Raw genomic sequence first — 25,866 nt, forward strand, 5'->3', positions numbered from 1 at the left:
ATCTATTTATCTTTACCTATCTATCTATATCTGTCTATCATCTATCTATCATCTACCTACCTACCTACCTACCTACCTACCTACCTACCTACCTACCTACCTACCTACCTACCTACCTACCTACCTACCTACCTATCTATCTATCTATCTATCTATCTATCTATCTATCTATCTATCTATCTATCTTTACCGAGGATTGACTTGGGGGAGACTGGGCGAAGGGACTCCCCTTTCCATTGTGGACCCATGGCTACTGCCTAAGCTCATAAGACATTCTTTGCAAGAACTTAACAATGGTCCTGTCTTGTATTCTGGGCAAGTCACCACGCGCAAAATGGATGTTAGAAACATTCCTTTGCGGATTTTATTACATATGGGTGCTTTGAGCATTCATTCAGAAAGTATTATGTACCCAAATTATGACAAAAAAGAAACAACCCCCATTTCTTCAGGAAGCCGGAGTCCAGTCACACACAACTCGAACAAATTTAGATAAGAAAGTTTGAAATGAGTGAGATGAGCTTGGACCACAAGGTAAAGGGTAGATGATGTAACTTCAGAATTCAATCTTTTTTTGTTTTATATTTTTTGTTTTGTTTTGTTTTGTTTTTGTTTTTCGAGACAGGGTTTCTCTGTGTAGCTTTGTGCCTTTCCTGGAACTCACTCTGTAGTCCAGGCTGGCCTGGAACTCACAGAGATCTGCCTGCCTCTGTCTTCCGAGTGCTGGGATTAAAGGCGTGCGCCACCACTGCCCGACCCAGAATTCAATGTTGTAGAGTCATTGGGTTTAAAAAAAAAAAAAGAGAGAGAGAGACTATGAAGTGGAGAGGGAAAGTGGGAGGGGGATACCAGAGGGATTGGAGCAGAGGGAGTTGGGATTGATTTGATCAAAGCACATATGCGTGTATGAAATTCTCAAAAATCATAATAGACATAGGATATAAAAATTCATGAAAAAGACCGGGCAGTGGTGGCACACACCTTTAATCCCAGCACTCGGAAGACAGAGGCAGGCAGATCTCTGCGAGTTCAAGGCCAGCCTGGGCTAGAGAGTGAGTTCCAGGAAAGGCGCAAAGCTACAGAGAAACCCTATCTGGAACAACCAAGAAAGAAAGAAGAGAGAGAGAGAGAGAGAGAAAGAGAGAAAGGAAAGGCCGGGCGGCGTGGCGGCACACACCTTTAATCCCAGCACTCAGGAGGCAGAGCCAGGCGGATCTCTGTGAGTTCAAGGCCAGCGTGGTCTACAGAACGAGATCCAGGACAGGCACCAAAGCTACACAGAGAAACTTTGTCCCGAAAAACCAATAAATAAATAAATAAATAAATACATAAAATTCATGAAAAGACATACAATGGCTGGCTATGAGTAAAACAAAAACATAAGAATTTTAAGTATGAAAGAGAAGTTAGACAATGAAAGGTAATAGGAATATTCCAGCTAGAGGAACCAGCATGTGCAAGTGAGTTGAAAGGACAGACAATAGTAATATTTGTTTAATACATGCATCAGACATGGTTTAGATATATATTAAAATGTATTTATATACAGATATATACATTACGTCATTTTATTTTCATGTTATATTATAGACAGTATAATGACTTTAATAGAGACAGGCAGAATTTTCCATGATGTCTGCAACTTCTTTTATGGAGATAAGCAAGCCATTAACTTCTCTGAACTTTTTCTTGTCTGAGAAGTGTGTTAATGCCCACTTTATAGAATTGTGAAAGCTGAAAGTTATAGTCATGTTCAAACCAAATATACAATACCCAGTAAATACTGTTTGTAAAGAGTTCATCATTTGGAGCTGTGTTAACAAAATATCACAGAACAAGTGGCTTATCACAACATAAAATTCTCCAGCTGGAGAGATGGCTCAGCAGTTAAGAGCACTGGCGGCTGCTCTTCCACAGGACAGGGGTTCAATTCCCAGAACCCATGGCAGCTTACAACTGTCTGTAACTCCAGTTCCAGGGTACCTGACACCTTCATACAGATATACATGCAGGCAAAACACTGATGCACATTAAAAATAAAAAGAAAAAAGCCCAAAAACTTCATTTTAAAAAGAACATAAAATTCCTATGGGTCTAGGAACTGGAAGTCCAGAAGATTGGAAACTGATGGAAATAAATGAGAAGGTTGCTGTAAGAGTTAGTTTCCTGGGGTCCTTCTTATTTTTATGTGAAGAATCCTCAAAAAGCTGAAAATAAATCTATCATATGATCTGGCTATACAACTTTTCGGCATGTACTGAAAAGACTCAACAGCCTACTCCATATACTTGCTCAGCAATGTCCATAACTGTCCTATTCATAACAGCAATAATTGGAATTCCAGGAAATGGAAACAAGCTAAACGGTCTTCAACAAATGAACGGATAAGGAAACTGTGGTACATATACACAACAGAATATTATTCAACAATAAAGAAAAATAAAATAATGAAATTTGCATAGTATGAACCTAGATGCTTTGGGATGTCTTTTTTTTATGCTGTGAATAAAAATGTTGCTCTGATTGGTTGATAAATAAAATGCTGATTGGCTGAAGGCAGGAAGTATAAGTGGGGCGAGCAGACGAGGAGGATTCTGGGAAGAGGAAGGACTGAGTCAGGAGTTGCCAGCTAGACACAGATGAAGCAAGATGACAAGGCAGAACTAAGAAAAGGTACCAAATAATGCAGCTAAACATAGATAAGAATTATGGATTAATTTAAGTGTAACAGCTAGTCAGTAATAAGCCTGAGCTGATGGTCAAGCAGTTATAATTAATATAAGTTTCTGAGTGATTATTCTATAAGTGGGCCATGGGGCTGTGGGGGCTTGGTGGGACCTGAGAAACATCCGACTACATCTAGAAAAATTCTACTGAGTGAGGCAACCCAGTCCCAGAAAGATAAATGCCAAATATTTATTCTTTTTTTTTTTTTTTTTTTTTTGGTTTTGCAAGACAGGGTTTCTTTGTGTAGCTGTGCACCTTTCCTGGAACTCACTTGGTAGCCCAGGCTGGCCTTGAACTCACAGAGATCCACCTGGCTCCGCCTCCAAATATTTATCCTTATCTTCAGTTTCTAACTCTAAATGGAGTAGTCATAGTAACAAGGAAAGTATAAAGAAATGAACTTGGGCGGGGGAATCACAGGATACAGATAATAAGATGTGGGAAATGGAACAGCAAGGAGAGGGCTCCACCTTAGAGGAGGATGGAGGTCAGTACAGAAGAAGGGACAAGCAACACCAAGATGGTTTGATAAAGTATCAAGGAATCATGTTATTTTATATTTACCTAAAATTATACACAATACACATTAAGTGTATGCACACACACACACACACACACACACACCTACCTACCTTAACTGTCCCTCTAGTTTTTTCCTAATAACACAGAAAACATCTAAAACAAGATAGGTACACAGATTTCTGAGAAGCACAATGGAAAGAATTATAGACACAGTGGCATTTTTTAATGCTCATTTTTTGTGCCCTTCCATATAGATTCTCAATCTTTCTCTATCTTGGCCTTTGTCCCCGCAAGACAGTGTTCATAGACTGCATCAAGTTCCCTCAACAGAGCTTATTGGACGGCAGAAAATGACGAGACCTAGATGCTTTATCCTTTCTTGCTGTGCAGCGGCAGATTGTGTCACCACCAAAGTTGACAACTTACTTTGTACCATTTTCTAATTCATGTCCGTCTCTTCCATTGCCTCTTCATAGCTAGGAATAGTTATAACTCCTGACTGTCAGCAGTACCTGGGCACAATGTGAGAAACACTGACCTGGATGCCTGGCCTGCTGATAGAAGTGGGCCTAGACGAGAGAATAATGAATCGGGCATCCCACATTCACCTTAGAGACTCTATGGTTACTAGAACGTTGACTGATACCTATAGGGAGATGGAGGGGTGTATGATTCCTAGAGGGGTCCATTATTCCTCTAGAATGAACCACTAGACTACTTACCATTAACACAGGTGGTAAACCCAAATACGATAGCTAATCAGCAATGCTCAAAGACTTCACTTTCCTAATACAAGCAGAGGTCTTTTAGTTTTAAAAAGCATGGCGGTTTTTCTCCTCCCCTATTATCACCTCCCACAGATGTGTGCTACACCCAGTTAAAGTAAAACTTTTCTACTTGCCATTCTGTTGTTATTATCTCTACTTTTTAGCAAGACCATAGTTTTTTTCTCTCTCCTAAACTCTGTTTACAGGTTTCTCTATGCATGTCTTTTTTTTTTTAAATATGTTATCCATTTGGTATTTTTTGTTTGTTTTGAGGCAGGTGTTCTCTTCATAGCCCTGGCTGTCCTGGAACTCACTCTGTAGATCAGGCTGGCCTCAAACTCAGAGATCTGCTGGCCTCTACCTCCTGAGTGCTGCAATTAAAGGCATGAGCCACCACCACCTGGCCCATTAGGGGTTTAAAAAATTATATATATTTATTAATTTTGTGTTTATAAGTATGGATGCCCATGTTCCACAGCATGTCTGTGAAGTCCAGAGGACATCTAGTGGAAATCAGTTCTCTCCATCCACCCTATGGGCGAGTACCAGGAATCACACTCAGATCATCAAGCTTTGTGTCAAGCACCCCTATCCATTGATCCATCTTTCCAGTCACAGTCACTCATTTTTAATGTAGTAGTTTTTTAGTTTTATAACTCTGCCTTACATTAAAAATTTCAAGTGTATAAATACTATTTTGAGTCTGGAAGATTAGAAAGAATTTTGTAGATAAAGATATATGCAAGTTGCCAGGATAGAAGCCATAGTTGATACTACAGATGTTGATGATCTAATCAATAAACAGAAAAGGTTATAACAGGAAGCTAAGGACAATTATATATGGAGTAAGATGAGAGGGGTTAACAAAGAAAGAGAAAATTGGAAGATGATAAAAGTCAAGGGCCAGTGACCAAAAATATGAAGACTAAGACATACCCTTGGAAGTAGTGAGGTGGTAATAGGTTGTCATGCAAAAACCAATCAAGGCAATTCAAAGAATTATAAGTAGAATCAACTCAGCAACCACAGCGAATTCTTTAGAGCTGGAAGTTTCAGGAGTTAAGAGTCATTACATATTCCTATCTTAGAGAATATGGGAGCACCCTTCATAACACTCAAAGAGGCAAGCAGAGTGCTAGTTACCCCTATTTATTTTACTGGTGACAAAACTGACAATCAGATAATTTGCAGCTGTGTATTTCTCTATGCGTTACACTTGGAATTACACAGAAACCAACACACACACACACACACACACATATATATATGTTGTTATATATATATATATATATGTTGTTATATATGTATATATATGTGTTCATGGAACATTAGCTTTTGTAAATTACTCTTTTCTTGCCTATATTTTCTAAATGTCTCCATATATAATAATAAATATGCAAGCCAAGTTCTCCATAAGAATTCTAAAAAGAGATCTAGATAGATAAAACAAAGACAATACTAGCAGCTAATTAGGCTTCCTGTATCAAATAATAATTTATCTAAGTAGAATAAGCTTTTGATGGGTAGAATTTTCCAAAAACATGTCATCATTTTTCTATCAATTTACATAGGCCATTTGAGTTCATATTTCCTAGAATTTCCAAGAAAATTTTAGAAGAATCCAATAGACTAAAAAAATCCATGTGAGGACAATTTAAAACTTTATTCTTAAATGGATGTGGATCAATCTCGCCACTCCTGAAGGAAACATTTTCAGAGCTATCTAGTATGCTGCACACAATGCCCATTCCCGATTCTTTACTCCTCTCTGATGGGTGTTGCGAGCCATTTTCTGTGGGATATACACTCAGCAGTACCTGCTACCACAGTTAGTACTCTTTTTTTGTTTGTTTGTTTTTTTGAGACAGGGTTTCTCTGTGTAGCTTTGGTGCCTGTCCTGGATCTCACTCTGGAACCCAGGCTGGCCTCGAACTCACAGAGATCCGCCTGCCACTGCCTCCCGAGTTCTGGGTTAAAAGGCGTGCACCACCACCACCACTGGGCACAGTCAGTGCTCTTAATTGAACCCCCCCCCCCCCCCCGCCCCAAGGAGACCCTGATGGGTCCTAAAGCTCTTGAGAAAAAGGCTCCTGGAGGTGACCTGAAGCACCAAACAGAGCAGCCAAGCAGAACAATCTGACAGATGGCTCGGTCCCCAGCCAAGGAGGGCTCTTCAGTATTACTGAGTCTGGCTTACCTCACCCAATGACCTTTTCTAGTTCCATCCATTTGCCTGACACTTTCATTTTTTAAATAGCTGAATAGTATCCCATTGTGTATATGTACCGCATTTTTATTATTCATTCATCCGTTTAAGTTCATCAGTTGAAATGGACCATTTATGTTCCATTTCCATGCTATTGTGGACAGAGAAGTAAAGGACATGGCTGGCAAGTGCCTCTGCAGCAGATTGTCAAGTCTTTGGGTATATGCCAAAGAGTTAGGCATAGCTGGGTCATATGGTGGAATTTACTTTTTGGTTTATGCGAATTCTCAACACTGATTTTCCAGAGTGGCTGGAGCAATTTGGTACCCACAACCCAGGACCAGACAGAGAAGGAACCTCTGAGCTCCAGGACTAGAGGAAGTCTGCCCTTGTACAATACTCCTATGGAGAAGAGAGAACGGATGAAAGTCGTGTGTGGGAAGGGAAGACCATTGGTCACACTTCCTCCACTTCAGGGTGGCTTCCAGTCTCTCTTCTCGGTTATCAGGATAACCTCTTGGATGTCTTGGAAATTAAAACAAGCCCAATAAATAACTTAGGTTTGTCCATCTTCCTCCCAAATGTTGGTTAGAATAAATGAACGAATGGATGGAAGCAAAGAGAAATTAGTGCCTTTGTTTCAACTGGCCAGTTTTGTTAAAAAGATAGAAAAAATATTCATTTCGGGGTTTTTTTTGGTGTGTGTGTGTGTGCTTGTATGTATGTATGTGTATGTGTGTGTGTGTGCACACGTGCATGTTTTCACCTTTATAAGCTCATTAGTAGATTTACAGATAGGTAAGAATCTTGCAGTCCTGAAAAGTTACTGCATAAAGAATACACGTGGGAATTTTATTTTTAAGTTTCTCATTATTAAGTTTCAGACTCAATAGGTATGAGGTAAATTCTGAGTCTCCATTTCTAAAATGCTTTCAGAGATAGGACCTCTAGGAACACATCTCTAGTAGCAACATCATATGTTGGACACTGAGCCGAGAGCACGGGACCTTTAAGGATCAGCTCCTTCAGACGTATAGTTTCCTCACTAACTTGTCCAAAAGGGTGCTGGAGGTTGGTTTGGGTAAAAGTCTTCCTGTCAACAATTTGTTATTTCGGATAAGTGCAAACTTTTTCTGTACTTTAGTGCAAGTCTGGACATCGTCACTCCAGAAATATAGGAGAAGCAACAGTATCCTGAGTGGCATACCAATGCTTCCTCATAAGCAGTAGCAGCCACCTTCTGTAATGTACTTGGAAAAAACAAAACAAAACAAAACAAAACAAAACAAAACAAAACAAAAAACACGGCGAAGAAACATCACAAAAAAAGTTCATTGTCCTTAGTAATTAAGGAAATGAAAATCAAAACAACTTTGATATTTTATCTTACCTCAGTCAAAGATTAACAAATAACTGACAACAAATGATGGAGATGTGAGGGAAAGAGAAATAAGAGGTAAGCTTGGTGGACTGGCTAGAGTCATCGCAGCGTTTAGTTAAGAAGACCTGGATGTTTTCCCAGGGCAGGAGTGCGCGTGTGAATGTGTGTGTGTGTGCACGCGCAGGTGTGTGTGTGTGCGCGTGTGCGTGTGTGCACGCGCAGGTGTGTGTGTGTGCGCGTGTGTGTGTGCCCGCGCGTGCCCGCGCCCGCTTCTGGAGGTGCTTCCTGAGATGCCTGCCCTTCTGACCAGAAAGATCAGTAACAATGTCCAGCCGCCTGAACCCAGACTTGGGGGAGAAACGTAAACCTCCGCCACCCGGGTCCGGGGCACCCCCGATTTCCTAGACTGACCGCTCCATCCTCGTACGCTATTCTGTCACCCTACAAGGGATTTGAGAGCAAGAAGGGACCTTAGACCAGACGTGCAGTAACCAACATGGCGGAGCTGCGCTGGTAGCGGGCTCCAGTCGCCATAGTAACCAGACCACGCCTGCCTCGGCTGGGCGTGCTCAGAAACCGTCAGCCGTTTGCACCCCGCCTCACTTTTGCGACAGTTACCGCGCACGTCACGGCCGTTGAGGCCGGTGCCAGCTGATTTACGGCCATTGAGGCCGGTGTCAGCTGATTTACCGCAGCAGCAACGGCGGTGGCACCTTGCAACCCGGGCAGGGTGAGGGCGGCCGCCGGGGCGTGCGGTTTCCCCGGGCTCGCCCACCCGGACTTGCGGGTCGCCTGGGTCCTCCTCGGGTGCGCACGGCCTTTGCCTTTGCGGGGGCGCCCACAGCATCTTCTTCAGACATGATTACCGCCTGAGGTGAAGCTTTGACAGGTAGGAGATTTGGAGCCTTTGGGTGACAGCCTCGCTCTAGAACTCAGCCCTGGAGGGCAAGGGCCAAAGGTCAAGGGTCCCGAGCCCTCCTTGGCTGGGGACCGAGCCATCTGTTAGATTGTTCTGCTTGGCTGCTCTGTTTGGTGCTTCGGGTCACCTCCAGGAGCCTTTTTCTCAAGAGCGTTAGGACCCATCAGGGTCTCCTTGGGGGGCTGGGGGTGGGGGACTAGCCTGGTGACATTTACTGCTTGTGAAGGTGGCCCTAGTCTTGAGGTGGACTGCTTTGCCCCCAGGGGATACTCTAAACTGGTTCGGGTGACTAGTGATGATTGTGGGTGTTTATTGGTCATGTTTCGGGGAGCAGCGTTCTTGCTTTGGGGCCCAAATGTTCGGATCTGCCTTTCACTGCTGATACTACTCTTTAGCTGGCATTACTGGCTGAGGGACAGCCATGTCTGTGAGAGGTTCATCTTTGAGCTACCACTTGCCTGCTCTCTTTTAGGGACTTGGCTCTGACAGGATGTCTGCTATTTTTCTTACCGGTGGATCCTGGCATTCTGAAGCTCTGCTTACAGCCAGAGTTACCCTGCCTTTGATTTTAAAATTATATTGTTTTTGATCCACCTTCAATGCCTGCACCTTAAGTCCTATGCAGAATTCCCTGGTTCTTATAATTCTGAAATTCTTGCAGGTTCAGGTGCATCACAGGTTACATGCCTAAGTTTTCATGCGGCTGACTGTAGTACTTACCAGTTATACATTCCTTTCCTTGTTATATTTCTTCCTTTCCTCCTCCTCCTCCTCCTCCTCCTCCTCCTCCTCCTCTTCCTCTTCCTCCTCCTCCTCCTCTTCTCCCCCCCCCCATCTTCTTTTTCTTTTTATTTTTTGAGACAGGGTTTGTCCTGGGTCCTTGACCAGGTTGGCCTTGACTTTACCGAGATCAGCCTGCTTCTGCCTCCCAAGTGCTGGGATTAAAGGCCTGTGTCACTACCGCCCAGCTTTTCTTTTCTTTGTTCTTTATTTTTAAATTTTTTATTTATTTATTTTTGCTTCTTTGAGAGGAGGTCTCTTCTTGTATAGCTTTGGCTGTCCTAGAGCTCACTGTAGTACAGGCTGGCCTCAAACTCTCAAAGATCGGCCTGAGATCTACTCCCTGAGTGCTGGGATTAAAGGCATGCACCACCAGACCAGGCTAGGATTCCTCTCCATGATCTGTATTTCTAAGATCTTTCTTCAGAAGATTACAACAATCAAATGTTATATGAAAGAAATCGAGTTGTTGGTATTTTGTTGCATAAAATTTCTAGTTTGTTTCAGCCCTTCACTTTATAAGCAACCCTATGACAGTGTGGAGGTGGCAGATCCCAAATGAAAATTGTGCATTTAAATTGTCTTTATTATAAATAATGAAAAACTACTTTGATTTTTATCCAAAACAGTAGATCTCCGGTGCTTCAAGTTGAGAGAACAAACCAGCATTACTACAAAGGAATGATTCATTGTCAAATGTTAATTAAAATTATGGTAGAGAAGTTAACTTGTCAAAATTTCTATTTAAATATTCTCCAGAACTCTACTTTCCTAGAAGGACAAAAGATTTGGGTGACTGAATGAATCAGAGACTTACCTACCTGTGGGGACTTAAAATTTGGGATATGAAGCAGTTTTTCCATGTAAGAATCCAGCATTAAGTACTTTAAAAGTAGTGAACTAGGCAGGGTGTGGTGGCTCACCCTGTTAGCATTCTAGAGAGAGGGGTAGAGGCTGGTGGATCTCCGAGTTTGAGGCCAGCCTGAGTTCCAGGACAGCCCAGACTACATAGAGAGACCCTGTCTTAAAAAAGGAGTGAGCTATTTCTGTGCCTATCTCAAAACCTCAAGGTACCTACCTCAAGAGAAGGAGTAGGATGGTCTTGAGTGTAGTAGTGTGCTGTCTGTTAAAAGATGAACCTTTAAAATTTGTTTTGAAGCTCACGTAGAGATGACTGAGTTCAGTGTTCATCACTGGGGTGGTTCAATATTCTAGTTCATAGTCTATCCTATTATTCCAATGCTTACCCCTATTTTCTTGCTCATTCACCCAGTGGCAACCAATCTAATGTATGTGAGGTATTTCCTTTTGTCTGTGTTACTAAATGTGTATTGTTTTGAGTGCCTGAGTTTTTAATTCCCAGAGCTTATGGTATTGTATCTTTTTTGTTTCCATAAGTTGACAATTTCTTCTAACTTTTTTTTTCAAGACATGGTTTCTCTGTGTAGCTTTGTGCCTTTCCTGGAACTCACTTGGTAGTCCAGGCTGGCCTCGAACTCACAGAGATCCGCCTGGCTCTGCCTCCCGCGTGCTGGGATTAAAGGCGTGCGCCACCACCGATGGCTCTTCTAACTTTTTTTTTTTTTTTTTTGTTTTTTTCGAGACAGGGTTTCTCTGTGTAGCTTTGCGCCTTTCCTGGAGCTCACTTGGTAGCCCAGGCTGGCCTCGAACTCACAGAGATCCGCCTGGCTCTGCCTCCCGAGTGCTGGGATTAAAGGCGTGCGCCACCACCGCCCGGCTTCTTCTAACTTTTGACAACTACTTTATTTTACTTTAAAAAGTTTTATTTTTACTGGGGAGTGGTGGTGGTGGTGTGTGCCTTTAATCTCAGCACTTGGGAGGCAGAGGCAGGTGGATCTTTGGGTTCAAGGCCAGCCTGGCCTACAAAGTCAGTTTCAGGACAGCCAGGGCTGCACAGAGAAACTCTGTCTTGTAAAGTGCCCCCACCAAGATTTATTTTTATTTGCGTGACTATATGCCATATGTGTGCAAGCCTGTTGAGGCCAGGGGTGGGTATTGGATCTCCCTGGAGCTGAAGTTGCAGTTGCTGTGAACTGAACTCAGGTTGTTGGAAGAGCAGCAAGTGTTCTTAAACTTTGATCTGTCTCTCTAGCCTTCCACCCTATGGTATTTTAGAATGTACATTTTCTTTGGTTGATCTATCTGCTTCATTTGTGGCTATCCATAGTATCTTAATTTTCCTAACACTGTAGAGATTATTGTAACACAAATATCTTTGAGATATCTGTGAGACTTGTAAAAGACACATTTCCTGAAAAGTTTATTGGAGCTCTGCCAGATTGTTGTTGAAGGCTACACTGGGAGGTCTATACTCCTGCAAGGTAATTCTTGGGGTTCCCATATCCTATCCCTGCATTGGTGCTTAGTGGTACTCAGTAACCCCATCTCCTTTTCCAGACAATTAAATATAAAGTAAAATATCAATTTATAATGAATTCGAGCTTTAATTTTTTTTTTTTGGTGGTGCTGCAATTGAACCCAGGGTCTCACACATGCTAGGCAAGTGCTCTGCCACCAAGCTATATCCCCAGCCCTGAAACTGAGCATTTTCTGATAAGCATTTTATCTCTCTTGGTTTTTCTTTTTGTAAAATTGCCTATTTATCTACTTACCCATTTTTACTTTGCAGTTTCTGTCTTAGTCTGTTGCCAACAACACAATACCATAGATTGTTTTTCTTAATGTGAACTGGGTTGTTTTTGCTTAGAGTCCTGGAGGTCCAACTTTGAGGGGCTTTTGTGATAACAGCCTTCTTAGCTGGTGCTGAGGCAGCACTTGCATCCTGTAGCCAGAGATAGAAAATGCACAGGTATGTGCACATGTGTGTGTGTGTGCTGTGTGTCTTCTGGCCTCTCTGCTTTTATAAAATTACCCATGTTTAATTAACGAGCTCCATTCTGAGGACATTATCCAATCATAATCATTTCCCAGACGCCTCCCCTCTAAATAGCATGGATTAGTTTCCACTGCCTTACAGTGGGGATTACATTTCACCATTCACCCCTGGTGGACCTACTCCGTCTGTATCCAGGTCATAGCACAGATCTTTGTTGTCGATCTGAACTTGTTCATCTGAACATGACCAATGTTTCCTAGACACTAGTCCTGTAAACATTACAAATATATTTTTCTTTCCAATGTGCCATTTGTTAGTAACCTTTTCTATAATGCACATCCCTGAACAGACACTTTAAATTTCAATATAATAGACTTTCCCCTACACTTAGTTTACATTAGGTTTTGTTTCTGAAGTTCCCCCCCAATATATCACAGTTAATCCCTTTGTGTTATCTATTACTCATTTCATAGTTTTCTTTTAAATGTATAGATTCTCAAGATACCCACACTATGCTCTTTTGTATGTTACAAGTAGTGATCCAGTTTCTTTTCCATATAGTGTGCCAATTTTCTCAGGACCATTCTCCTTTCCCTAATAATAGTGCCACACTTACTGTACATTATGTTCTGATATTTATTCCAACACTGGATCTTGTTCCTGTAGTTTATTCTTTTGTACCCGCTCTGATGCCATGCTGTCTCTTTCTCTGTCTTTTAAGATTTATTATTACTGAGACAGGGTCTCACTTGAAGTCCTATCTGGTCTGAAACTCTATGTGGAACAGGCTGGCTTCCACCTCCTGAGTGTTATGATTAATTGCTGGTGTTACTACACCCAGCTTACCTTTATTACTTTTATTTATGTAAATGTGTGTTTGTGTGAGTGAATGCCACGTGTATGAGGGTGGAGGCCAGAAGAGGGCAGCTGATCTCAGGGGTTGGAGTTTCAGGAGATTGTTAGTCACCTGATGTGGGGAAACTGTGCAAGGAGTGACTTCAGGGGAGAATGTTAGGGGTTAAATTTCAGAAACATAGGAGTTAGTATTTCAGAAGACAGCCCTCAGCTAAGCGGGGGAATGATCATTGTGTAGATTTGTTTTCCACTGTATGGCAGAGCCATGCTTGACTTTGTAGAAACAGCAGCAGCCAGTGCAGCACATGTTAAAATTAAGACAGTGCTGCCCTTCATCTGACACTGTATGTTCTGTGCTCCCAGGGCTTTCCAATGAGAAGATACATTAGGTTTTTTTTTTCACCAAAGTCTATGAATGGCTATAAATGTGTTATATATAGTCTCACAATACTAGGTGAGACTTACATTTTTATCCTGAAATATGGGTTTCTTATAACCACTTTTTCCTGGTAGTGTGCTGGCTATTTTTATGTTCACTTGACACAAGCTACATCAGTTGGGAAGAAGGAACATCAGTTGACAAAATGCCCCCACCAGATTGGCCTGTGGTGCGTTTTCTTGACTGATGGTTGATGTGGAAGGACCCATCTCACTGGGCGGTGCCACCTCTGGGCTGGTGGTCCTGGGTGCGATAAGAAAGCAGGCTGAGCAAGCCAAGAGGAGCAAGCTCATAAGCAGCATTTCTTTATGGCCTCTGCATCAGTTCCTGCCTCCAGACTCCTGCTCTGACTTCTTTGGTGATAAGACTGTGATATGGAAAGGCAAGTGAAATAAACCCTTTCCTATGAATGTTGTTTATGGTCATGGTGTTTTATCACAGCAATAGAAACCCTAACCAAGAGAAGTAGGGGCTCACCATATATCTTGGCCGGCCTGGAACTTGCTATGTAAACTAGGTTGGCCTTGAACTCACAGAGATCTGCCTGCTGAGTGCTGGAAGTAAAGGCTGGTGCACTACAACACCCAGCTTTTAACCACTTTTTAACATAGATAATCTCATGAATTCTAAACACCAGATTTTAGCTCCTAGTCTAAATACCTAGGGTAGGGTATATAAAAAGATGCAATGCACATTGTGTTTATCTGCATACATTAGGAAGTTGGGGGGTGTTCTTTAATAGCACTATTGAGAATTATTTCTTTTCCATTGTTATTGCTACAAGCAATTTCAAGTCTTTTATACAGCACTAATGTAAGATAACCATGTGGAGGCCAGTTATGTCACACTGTATTATTTGTTCTCTCTGCCATTCCATATGAGTGAGTTTCACATATTTCTCATACATTTCATCACTCATTAGTTCATTTCAGTTCTGAAGGGTTGCTCAGAGTCATGATCACCCAACCATCTTCATAACAGAATTTGTAGATGAGCCCCAGGTTTTCTGCAGAGTGCCTCATTGACTTCAGTTACCTCCCCTGACAGGATTGTAGAGTTCACTGTGGCCTTCACACTCTTTAAAGCACTGTAATTCATCTTGCTTTTTAAATGTTGGCTCATCTTCAGACAGAATACAATAAACAAAATCTCCCAAAGCTTCCTGATCGCTGATTCCCACGGTTCCATGCACTATTCTCTGTTGTCATCCATTCATATTTCTCTGTCACTTTACAAACCATCAGCAGAATGAGTCCCATGCGTACCACTCACCACTTACAGCACCATGATCCAGGGTCACTTTGTTGCACCTTTACCTCCAGGCAAGGGCTAGATTTTATACATACATACAGATGTATATATACGTACATACTTATGCACACACACATGTACACACATATTTAAGGAGGAAGAATGGGAACTAGGGTAGGAAAATTAGAATAAAAGTCATGAGAGTATGCAGATGTGGAGACCAGGTAAAGAAGTATTTCAAGGAGGCTGTATGAACTATGTCAAATGCTGCTGGTAGATTAGTTAAGATAAAGAACAAGATTCAAGCTTTGCTTAGCTTAGAAGATCATTTGTGGCCTATTCAAGAGCAGTTTATAGCTAAGCAGAATACTTGTCTATGGTCTCTAAGGAGAAAGGTAATATAAATATGAATGCTGTAACTTAGGTTACATATATCCTCAGAGTTTAGAGCCAGCCAATGGGAGAGCTGCTGCTTTTCCAGCCAAGGTGACTCTCATTCCTTCCCACTCACACAATGTATGTTACTTATCCCCTGAATGTTGAGACATTCTGACCTCTCCCTTGGTTGTTTCTTCTTCTGGGCAGTTTAGTTTATATATGGTAAAGTTTCAGGGCTCGATTTAGAGGTTGATGATAATAGGAGAGAAATAATAGAAATGATTAGAGGTGCAGGAAGGTGTGAGGTAAGGCAGAAAAACAAGTTCCTTTTACCAAATGGAGTCTGTTTCTGCTGGAGAATAAGAGCTGGAGGGCATGTTTTGCTTTTGGCAAATCAGTAACTGCCTAAGTTGATGCAGATGGGTGATAAATAGAGCATGGGTAGACATTAAAAACATGCTGAATATGCCTCAAAATCTGTGAATGCCTTTTAAAATTGTGATTTATTTCTGAAAAGATAGCCATGCAGTTCTTCAAAACTTAGAACTCATATATGTAGGGCTGTTTCAGTACTAAGAAATAAGTGTATTGCTGTGTTACCATCTGTTTATTTCTTACACTCTTTTTTAAAATTTATTTTTATTTTATGTGCACTGGTGTTTTGTATGCATGTATCCCAATGTGAGGGTGTCAGATCTTGGAGTTACAGACAGTTGTGAGCTGCCATGTGGGTGCTGGGAATCAAACCCAGGTTCTCTGGAAGAACAGTCAGTGCTCTTAACCGCTAAGCCATCTTTCCATCCCCCCTCCCCTTTTGAATACTGGAACTTCTTTTACCATACCAATCCTAAAGTGTCAAGTTCATTGAGAGTATTTTTTCTTGCCATCCAAATAGGAAAGGATGGTCTTGTCAGCTGTGTGCTGTGAGAAGGTTGTGTTCCCCAACACTCCTTAATTCCAAAAGTGCTTAGTTAAGGGAGCCATTGAGTACTGGATTTCTTCACTGCATTTTCTGACCTAGCTCTCTTTATTGTCTGCTTCAGTTCCTCCAAGTCTTTAATAAACTGGTAGTAAGGGCACAGGAATCATAAAGAAAATTCATTATTTTATTTATATTTTATGTTTTTTAAATTTTTTTTTAGTGTTTTCTTGAGGTGGTCTCACTGTGTAGCTTTGTTTGTCCTGGAATTCACTGTGATAACCAGGCTGACCTCGAACTCACAGAGATCCTTCTGCTCCTGCTTCTTCAGTGCTAGGATTTTAGGCATGTGCCACCATGCCTGGCACAAAAATTCATAATCTTAATGACCATTTTGTTGCTGACACAATACAGTGATCTTGACTTGGACACATTCTTTTGACAAGTGATGTAGGAATGCTCTCTGAGAATCCAGGTAAACCTTTGCAAACTTGTCTTTTTTCATCATTGCTCTGGCAAGTACATTTAGCTCTTAGGTGTTTAGTTCCTGCTTTCTGTATTGGTAGAAATCTGTATTCACCATTGGTAGAGCAGTAGGTGGTGTGTACCCTAGTTCACACATGCCCATTCTCATGACAGAATTTGAGTTTGTTTTGTCTATGAGTAACAGGAGTCCTACCTGGTGCACAAAAAGTACATTGCCTGTTGTGGATGGAATATTTTCTTAAGATGGGTTACATTCATTTATGTTGCATTTGTTTAACTCTGTAAAGCTGTGTTACTTTGCTTTTCTAAAACACCTGATTGGTTTAATAACGAGCTGGATGGCCAATAGCTAGGTAGGAGAGGGATAGGCGGGCTGCCAGACAGAGAATAAATAAGGAAGAGGAGAGCGAGAGGGAGGAGTGAGAAAAGGAGAAAGAAAGGAGGATTCCAGGAGCCAGCCACACAGCCCACTATGGAGCAAAAAGGAAAGAAAGACATATAGAATAAAGAAAGATAAGAAGCCCAGAAGCAAAATGTAGAGGAAGAGAAATGGGTTAATTTAAGTTAGAAAAGCTGGCTAGAAACAAGCCAAGCTAAGGCCAGACATTCATAAGCATGAATAAGTCTCCGTGTATTTATTTAGAAGCTGGATGGCAGGCCCCCAAAGAGCAAAGAGTAAACAAAACAAAACAAACAAACAAAAAAACCCAACCAACTGAGAAATTATTGGTGACTTTGTGAAAACCCATTGTCCTAAGATCAAGATACATCTTGTTTTGCATTTGAAAGTTACAAGAACAGTATAAGAAATTAGCATTCTTACACCTCATTTAGAAAGAATATGTATGTGCATTTTTGCTTGCATTTATGTTTGTGCACCTTGATGCTGAAGGTTGCAAGAGGGTCAAGTTACTATGAAAAAATGCTGCTGCCCTGGAACTAAAGGATTACACACAGGTCTTTTCGTGTCCTTGGATGTACATAAGAAAATGCCACAGACTATGTGACTTACAACAGAAATTTATTTCCCATGATCTCGGAGCCTAAATCCCGGATTAAGGTAAATAAATTGGCTAGTTGAATGCTGGTGATCGACGGAGAACAATACACCCTGAACTTATATGGTCTCATTTTCCATTTAAAATAATACCCAGTGATATTCGGTGTCTTGGCTCATCAGTGGAAAGGAGTTCGGATTTAGACTCTTGTGGTCTGATGATTAAATCTGTTCCTAATCTTGTGATCTGATGATTAAATCCAGTTAAATCTGGGCCAATTTGTTCATTTCACACTTCAAATCAGTTATATACAGATAGGTGTATTCATAGAAGTGAATTTGATATGATTTAGTGCTGTAAGCCATATTGTCCTTTATTTCATTAGTACTTCTTTTCTAAAATTTCATTTATTAGACTTTTTTTTTTTGGGTTTGGTTTTTTGAGACAGGATTTCTCTGTGTAGCTTTGCAGCGTGCGCCGCCGCCACCACCGCCCGGCCATTTTATTAGACTTAAGGGTTTAGAAATGTTATGAGGTACTTCCTACCATCTGTTCCGTAGACCTAGGTCTGTTTTTGTTGCCTTTAACTTAGGTTCAGTCTGAGTCAGTCCTAAATTATCTAGAGGGATGGTGTTCTTTTCAGAGATGCTCAGGTGTGGTTAGTGCTTTCAGCTTGGTTGTTTGCTTGGGAGAAATCTTCTTTGGTGATATGATTTAAAGTGAATGTTGTCACCATGGAAAAATGAACTCCTTCCAAATATTCTGCTCCAGAAAGTCTTTGTTGAGAATGCCATGCTTCCAGGAACACACTGTTCTGAATTTATGAAAATCAGTTCAGAGTTTGGTTTTCCTTGCTAGTATGTGATAGGAGTGTGGAAATAATTGTAATCTCATGATAGCTTGTGAAACTGATAAGATGCAAACAGACTTTATTAATAAGAAGTGTCTTTTGAGTTTTTTCCTTAAATGTATATCTTTTATTTGTAACAAGAAAAGGTGTTTTGGAGAAGCAGACTAGTGAAAGTTATACATTGCAATAAAAACAAAAAATATTATATAGGTTGTTTATGGTAGGAATTTTCTCTTTAGATGATTTCTTTTGATTGATTATCTGTTAGGCTATAGGTGACTCCTAGATCTAGCAGAGTTCTCTTGTGTGTGGAGTTCTCTTTGATTATTTTATTCTGTCATTCTAACTGTGCTGAACTCATATTTATTTAGGTCTTTAGCCACACAGTTACAACAGTTAAGAGGTTTACCAAATAAATTTTAATGTTGTTATATGAAACAATGATTTCTTATGTCAATGCTCTCCTACAAGAGGTATACCCGAGTGTACACTGTTTACTTGTCATTTCTAATGTAAATCTACTCACCAGAAACATACTTCAATTTGGATGCAATCGTTTAAAGGAAATTATTTTTCCTCTAGGTTTCACCTCAACAAAGACCCATCTGACCTTTGGAGTAAATGTGGTTAAATGGGCTTCTCATTAAGCAATATACTCATTCAGTGTTTACCACACAGTGAAATAGACCTTTTTGTTTTCTTGTTTTGGGAGAGGGTTAGTATTTTATACTACTTTGGAAACACATTGAGGTTTGAGAACGCCCTTACTCCTCGTGGCAGAGAGTGAGGAAGACCTAGATTCTTGAGTCAGGGCTGATCTGGGGTCTCTCACTTGTGGTTTCCTGAGTCTCTGCCTCAGTGTTTATGTGAAAAGAGTACCATAGTACTACCTATGGAATGCCAGCACTGACTGAGATGAAATGTGTTTATATTTATGCCTACACATTGCTTAGGAGTCTCAGACCTTCGGAAGTTCTTTACAGTCTTTACCCATAGTCTTTTGTGTACTCAATTTTCCCCCTCCCTTCTTCCCCCCTCCTTCCTCCCTCCCTCCCTCCCTCCCTCCCTCCCTCCCTCCCTCCCTCCCTCCTTCCTTCCTTCCTTCCTTCCTTCCTTCCTTCCTTCCTTTAGTTTTTTTTGAGGCAGGGTTTCTTTGTGTAGTCCTGGCTGTCCTGGAACTCACTCTGTAGAGCAGGCTGGTCTCAAACTCAGGGATCCATCTGCCTGCCTCTGCCTCCCAAGCGCTGGGATTAAAGGCGTGCACCACCACCACCACCACCACCACTACCACCACAACACCACCACCACCGTCTGGTGGTGTGTACTGCATTTTCTGAGTACAATTTTTGTGTTTGACTGTTTTATTCGTGGAAGAAGATGACTTGGGACCAGAAAGTCAGGACTTGGATTTGAGCACCATGGCTTGCTAGTTCTCTGCCTCAGCGGATAATGCTTAATCTCATTTTCTTGTCTTCTGGCCTGGGAAGATTGTTTTAGGATTTGAAATAAAATGTGCACTTAAAGTTGCTTTATACACTTGTGATAAATAAATGTGTATTGAAATTATTAAGCTTTAATTAGTAAAATTTAAAACTTGTGAATGCCCCCAGTAAATACTTTTGCCCATTTTTTAAGCCCTTAATTTGGGAGTGAATGTGATAAATTAGCCATTTTTCTTTGAAAAGATTTTAAGTGGCTAAATTTGATATTTGGGAAGTATAATTATTTTCAAATTATACAAGTTGACTTCATAATATAGGCAAGTGTTTCAGAAGGAATGTGCTATCTGACATTATTCTTATTGCATTTTTCAGGTTTGAAAACGCAATGGCAGGAAACAGTCTAGTTTTGCCCATTGTCCTTTGGGGCCGCAAAGCACCTACTCATTGTATTTCATCAATACTGTTAACAGATGATGGTGGCACAATTGTAACTGGCTGCCATGATGGACAGATATGTCTCTGGGATCTTTCAGTAGACTTGGAAGTGAGTATTTGAATGTTTGTTCTACATCTTAGATGTAAGTCAATAATTACTACAACATTGCACAGTTCACTGTTTGTGCTTACTTTTCAGTATTTTGGGCATTATTTTTTTTTTTCAGTCTGTGTCTTTATATTGATATTGAGTATTTAACATGATTACTAATTGAAGGTTAACTTTTAAAAACTTACTGACTTTTGTGTCTATGTATGACTCTCTGTATATGTGCTCAGGCTGTTGGATGCTCCCAGAGACCAGAAGCTGGAGTTACAGGTGTTTAGTTGTGAGCCAGACTCAGGTCGTCTGAAAGGATGGCCCATGCTTTTTATCACTGCACCATCTCTCCAGCCCCATGGTTAACTTTTAATTTGTTATTTATAGCAGCCTATTTTTGCTTTTCTAGGTTAATCCCCGAGCACTGCTATTTGGTCACACAGCATCGATCACTTGTTTGTCAAAAGCTTGTGCTTCTGGGGACAAACAGTACACTGTGAGCGCGTCTGCAAATGGGTAAGTTGTCACAGTTGTTTTGTTTGTTTGGTTTTGCAAGACAGGGTTTCTCTGTGTAGCCCTGGCTGTCCTGGAACTCTCTCTGTAGACCAGGCTGGCCTTGAACTCAGAGATTTGCCTGCCTTTGCCTCCCAACTGTTGGGATTAAAGGCGTTCACCACCACTGCCCTGCAATATTCCGTTTTTTTATTTTCTGTTTTTTGGCCAGACTTCTCCTTTTCCCCCTAAATTGTTATGTCTTTAAAATTTTTGGGGGATGCATGTGGTGGTATACAACTTTAATCCTATCATTTAGGAGGCAGAGTCAGGTAGATCTCTATGAGTTAGTGTCCAGCCTGGTATACACAGAAAGCTCTAGGCTAGCCAGGGCTGCCCAGTGAGACCCTGTCTCAATAAAAGGATGTAGTATTTATTTGTCACTTAAAATTGTGTTTATAGGGGCCAGAGAGATGACTCAGAGTTAAATAGCACTTATTATTCTTCCAGAGGACCTAATTTAGTTCATAGAACCCATGTCAGGCAACTCACAACCACCTTTAAGTTCAACTACAGGGGCTCCAACAGCCTCTTCTGGCCTCTTGGGCACCCATATGCAGATGGCACACCACATATAAACACATAGGTAAAAATAAGTCTTAAAATTGTGTTTATAGATTGCCATGTGGCTTTTATATTTTTGTACTTTATAACCAGCACCAGCTTAGGGAGAATTTTCTTTTCTTGTACTTGCAGTCTTTTCTTGTACTGTCTAAAGCTGAAGGAGGATGTTTGAATTACAGGGTTTTTGTTATGTTTGGTTTTTTTCTTGTTTGTTTTTTTTTCCAGACAAGATTTCTCTGTGTAGCCCTAGCTGTCCTGGAACTCATGTTTTAGATCAGGCTGGCCTCGAACTCACAGAGATCCATTTGCTTCTGCCTCCTGAGTGCTGGGACTAAAGGCGTGTTGTAAACAGACGTTTCCTGTCCTGACTGCCCTGTCCCAAATAACCGACTCAGAGGCTGAATATGAATTATAAATGCTTGACCAATAGCTCAGGCTTGTTACTAGCTAACTCTTAAATTTAAATTAACCCATATTTCTATTTATGCTTTGCCATGTGGTAGTACCTTTAGTAGCCTGGCACATTCATCTCCTGCTCCCTCTGTGTCTGGCTGGTGATTCCTGACCATGCCTTTCTCCTCCCATCATCCTTAGTTTGGTCACCCTGCCTATACTTCCTGGCCACTGGCTAATCAGCATTTTATTAAATCAACTGGAGTGACAAGTCTTTACAGTGTTCAAGAGGATTTTTCTACAGCAGCATGTGCCACCGTACCTGACTTGAATTATAGTTTTATTTATTTATTTTTTTAAGATTTATTTATTTATTATGTATACAGTGTTCTGTCTGCATGTATGCCCGCAGGACAGAAGAGGGCACTAGATCTCATTACAGATGGTTGTGAGCCATCATGCGGTTGCTGGGAATTGAACTCAGGACCTCTGGAAGAGTAACCAGTGCTCTTAACCACTGAGCCATCTCTGCAGCCTGAATTATAGTTTTAAGGATATACATTTTTACAACTGATTTTCTATAATACTTTATTGCTTTTCTTTGATTTTGAGAAACTCAGAATATAATGAAAGTAAAAGCATGGCCATTAGTTTTCATGTCATTTTTATTGAATCAGCAGGCAGCTTTGGGGCTTTTAAAAGACTCAGGTGATACCAGGCTGTCACTAGTAGGGCGGCAGAGCTCTGCCGAGTCTTTGCTGTTGTGATGCTGTGTGCTCATGTGCTGCTGAAGCTAGTTCTGCCCTGTCTCAGAATGGCCGTGTGCTGGAGAGGCAGGCCATAGAACAGTGTCTGTGGGGCCCAGAGTGGGAAGAACTTCAAAAACATTTTTTTTGAAACAAGTTGGAGAACTTGTAGAAATTTATATAAAACATCCTTTTCTCCTCTATAATTTTTGGGTTGGAATTTAACTTTATATGATCTTTTGGAATAGGAAGAGATAACATCAAGTAAGAACACTTGTTTAAGGTGAATGTTGATTGAAAATTGTTTCAGCAAGACATGGTGATATATGCCTGGCATACTTGTAGTCCCAGCACTCCAGGAGAAGAGGCAGGAGAATTGCTGCAAGTTAGAGGCCAGCATGACCTCTAATACATAGTAAATTCTAGGCCAGCCAAGGCTATATATCAAGACTCTGTCTCAAAAACCAACCACTAAACAACACAGATATTTTTATATCATTTGAGATGTAACAAAACAATATCAAAATGAAAAACTCCAGTAAATCTCACTATACTTTATTAATATTTTCTTTTAAATAAACCTTATTTTTAAAAGACAAGGCATATTGGTATTTCTAATTTTCAGTGTATTATTAGTTTGAAATGTAAGGATTTTTTTGTTTTTTATTATAAGAACTGTAGTGATGTGCTAACATTTGGGATTCTGTTGGCTTTAGCTGATTTGTGTTCTACGGTGCTGCATGTACAAGGTACACTGATAACACAGGGTAGTGGTTTAGATTACAGCTTTATCTCTTCAGTTGCATAGCACCCTAAGGTTGAGCTTCAGGATGAGGGAACAACTGCTAGTTGAAGCAGCCGCTATCAGGAACCTCTGTGAAGGAGTTGGAACATTCTGGAGAGCTTCACATACGGTCTGCCCAGAGCTACTCACAAGACTCTAGCAACCAGTGAAGACTCAGGAATATATTTCTACTATGAGAAGGATGGAGACGGAAGTGGGGCGTTGACAGGTTGGAAATGAGGTTAGATAGTGAGTGAGAGGAATGGAAAATGTGATCAATAGCAATAATGAATACAAGCTGCTTTCCTTCCTGTAATATATTAGTTTCAACAGAAGCACAACTCTAAGCCACTGTGACAAGGTTACTTTTGTCTATCAGATTCTGAGTAAGCTATTATTTTGTTTTGTAGAGAGATGTGCCTCTGGGATGTGAATGATGGCAGATGTATTGAATTTACAAAATTAGCCTGCACCCACACTGGCATACAGGTTTGTATCAATTTTCTTAGCTGAGGCTACACAGTTTATTATAGGTGCATCATTAAAACATGGTTGAAAGCATCAAAAATGTATGTTTATGTGAAAAATGGTGGGGAGAGGTAATAGAAGAAATATATATGATAAGTACTCCTCAGACGGTGGGAGAGATGGGAAGAGGTGTGATGTTGAGGAGACCAATGGAGAAGGGTGAGATGAACCTGCTTGTACACTGGTTTAATAAAACACTGATTGGCCAGTAGCCAGGCAGGAAGTATAGGTGGGGCGAGCAGAGGAGGAGAATTCTGGGAAGAGGAGGGCTGAGTCAGGAGTCACCAGCCAGACACAGAAGAAGCAAGATGTCAAGGTAGAAAAGGTACCAAGCCACGTGGCTAAACATAGATAAGAATTATGAGTTAATTTAAGTGTAAGAGCTAGTTAGTAATGAACCTGAGCTGATGGCTGAGCAGTTATAATTAATGTAAGCTCCTAAGTGTTTACTCGGGGGATACTAATGGGAGAGATTTGCCATTAGATATGAAACCTTGGACTCACAAATATAGGATAAATAAAATCTTTTCTTTAATTTTGCCAAATACAAATAGACTAGATAACTAATTCTTGCTTGATAACTGTTTTATTATATGTAATTTTACTATGTTAAAGTTAAAACTTTCCTTTTTGATTAGACAGAAAAGGGGAAATGCTATGTGATAATGCCCTTGTACACTGGTGTAACAAAACGCTGATTGGCCAGTAGCCAGGCAGGAAGTATAGGCGGAGCAAGCAGACGAGAATTCTGGGAAGAGGAAGGCTAAGTCAGGAGTCACCAGCCAGACACAGAGGAAGCAAGATGTCAAGGCAGAATTGAGAAAAGGTACCAAGCCACGTGGCTAAACATAGATAAGAATTACGGGTTAATTTAAGTGTAAGAGGTAATCAGTAATAAGCCTGAGCTAATGGCCGAGCAGTTATAATTAATATAAGCCTCTGTGTGTTTACTTGGGGGATACAAGTGGGAGAGATTTGTCATGACCGTGAATCAGGTTGGATGCAGGAAAACTTTTTGATTACATGAACCAGTTCTCACTGCTGCTTCTCTGGTTTGGGCTCTCCTGGTTACTCAGTGGAGAGTGTGTACAAATCAGCTTTCCATTGCTTTTGGGCCTGTGGCAGAGTGCTGGCAGCAGTAATAGGGAGTGTGTGATAGAATAGAACTACTTAGCTCGTGGCCACAAAGCAGAAGAGGAGGAAGAACCTGGCATCCTACCATATTTTTTAGGGGTGTACCAAAGGTGACTTAAAAGATACCCTACTAGGGTCTGTTTCCTAAAGTCCTAGGAGCATTACACTAGGATCAAGCCTTTAGCACATGGACCCTTGGGGAAACCCTGATGGCAGATTTCTATGAGTTCAAGGCCAGCCTGGTCTACATAGTGAGTTGCATGCTAGCCAGGGCAACATAATGAGTGAGACCCTGTCAGAAAGAATGCTTCAAATCCCCTTCAAACAACAACAACAAAGTAATAACATAACTTGTCAACAAAAACTTCCCATATGAATACAGATCTGACAAGCAATGGTAAATGTTTGTAGGGAGGTGGTGATTGGACGATTTTCTGACTATCTCTTACCCTGGTGGCAAGAACCTACACATTTTTTTTTTTTCACCAGTGTTTTTAGAGCATGTGTTTTTTTATTTGAAAAGCATATATTGGGCTGGGGAGATAATACAGTCAGTAAAATTCTTGCAAGGACCTGGGCTTGGTCTCTTGGAAGAAAAGCGGGCATGGTGGCACATGTTGCAATTCTAGTGCTGAGGATGTGGAGCCAGGTGGATCCTTGGGAGTCACTGGCCAGCCAGCCTAGCCTACCCTGAGTTTTAGGCCAATGAGAAACCTAGTCTTTAAATAATAACGAACCGAAGATGAGGAGCCTGGAGACTGACACATGACATTGTCCTCTGGCCTCCACGGCCATATGCACACACAGACATGTGCACCCACATACACACATGTGTAGACAAATTACTTTCATT

The 25,866-nt window shown here is 41.0% G+C and overlaps 1 protein-coding gene across 4 annotated transcripts in view; it reads left to right on the plus strand.

Annotated features, from left to right (window-relative positions):
- The first annotated feature begins 8,231 nt into the window (after positions 1 to 8,231).
- The window catches only part of Wdr7 (WD repeat domain 7), a 304,595-nt gene continuing 286,960 nt past the window's right edge, over positions 8,232 to 25,866 (plus strand). For 2 of the 4 annotated variants that reach the window (XM_076555361.1, XM_076555362.1), the window contains exons 1-5: positions 8,277 to 8,492; positions 20,150 to 20,321; positions 20,722 to 20,828; positions 23,762 to 23,840; positions 24,518 to 24,705. Coding sequence is in view for 2 of the 4 variants with exons in the window: in XM_006985180.4 (XP_006985242.1) it covers positions 20,163 to 20,321; positions 20,722 to 20,828; positions 23,762 to 23,840 (345 nt within the window). In the remaining 2 variants the exon portion in view is untranslated. Of the gene's footprint in view, positions 8,493 to 20,149; positions 20,322 to 20,721; positions 20,829 to 23,761; positions 23,841 to 24,517; positions 24,706 to 25,866 lie in introns of all 4 variants that reach the window. The other 2 variants (XM_006985180.4, XM_042264248.2) reach the window with 2 other exon arrangements.

This window comes from Peromyscus maniculatus, chromosome 19 (assembly GCF_049852395.1).
Source record: "Peromyscus maniculatus bairdii isolate BWxNUB_F1_BW_parent chromosome 19, HU_Pman_BW_mat_3.1, whole genome shotgun sequence".
Taxonomy (NCBI): Eukaryota; Metazoa; Chordata; class Mammalia; order Rodentia; family Cricetidae; genus Peromyscus; species Peromyscus maniculatus.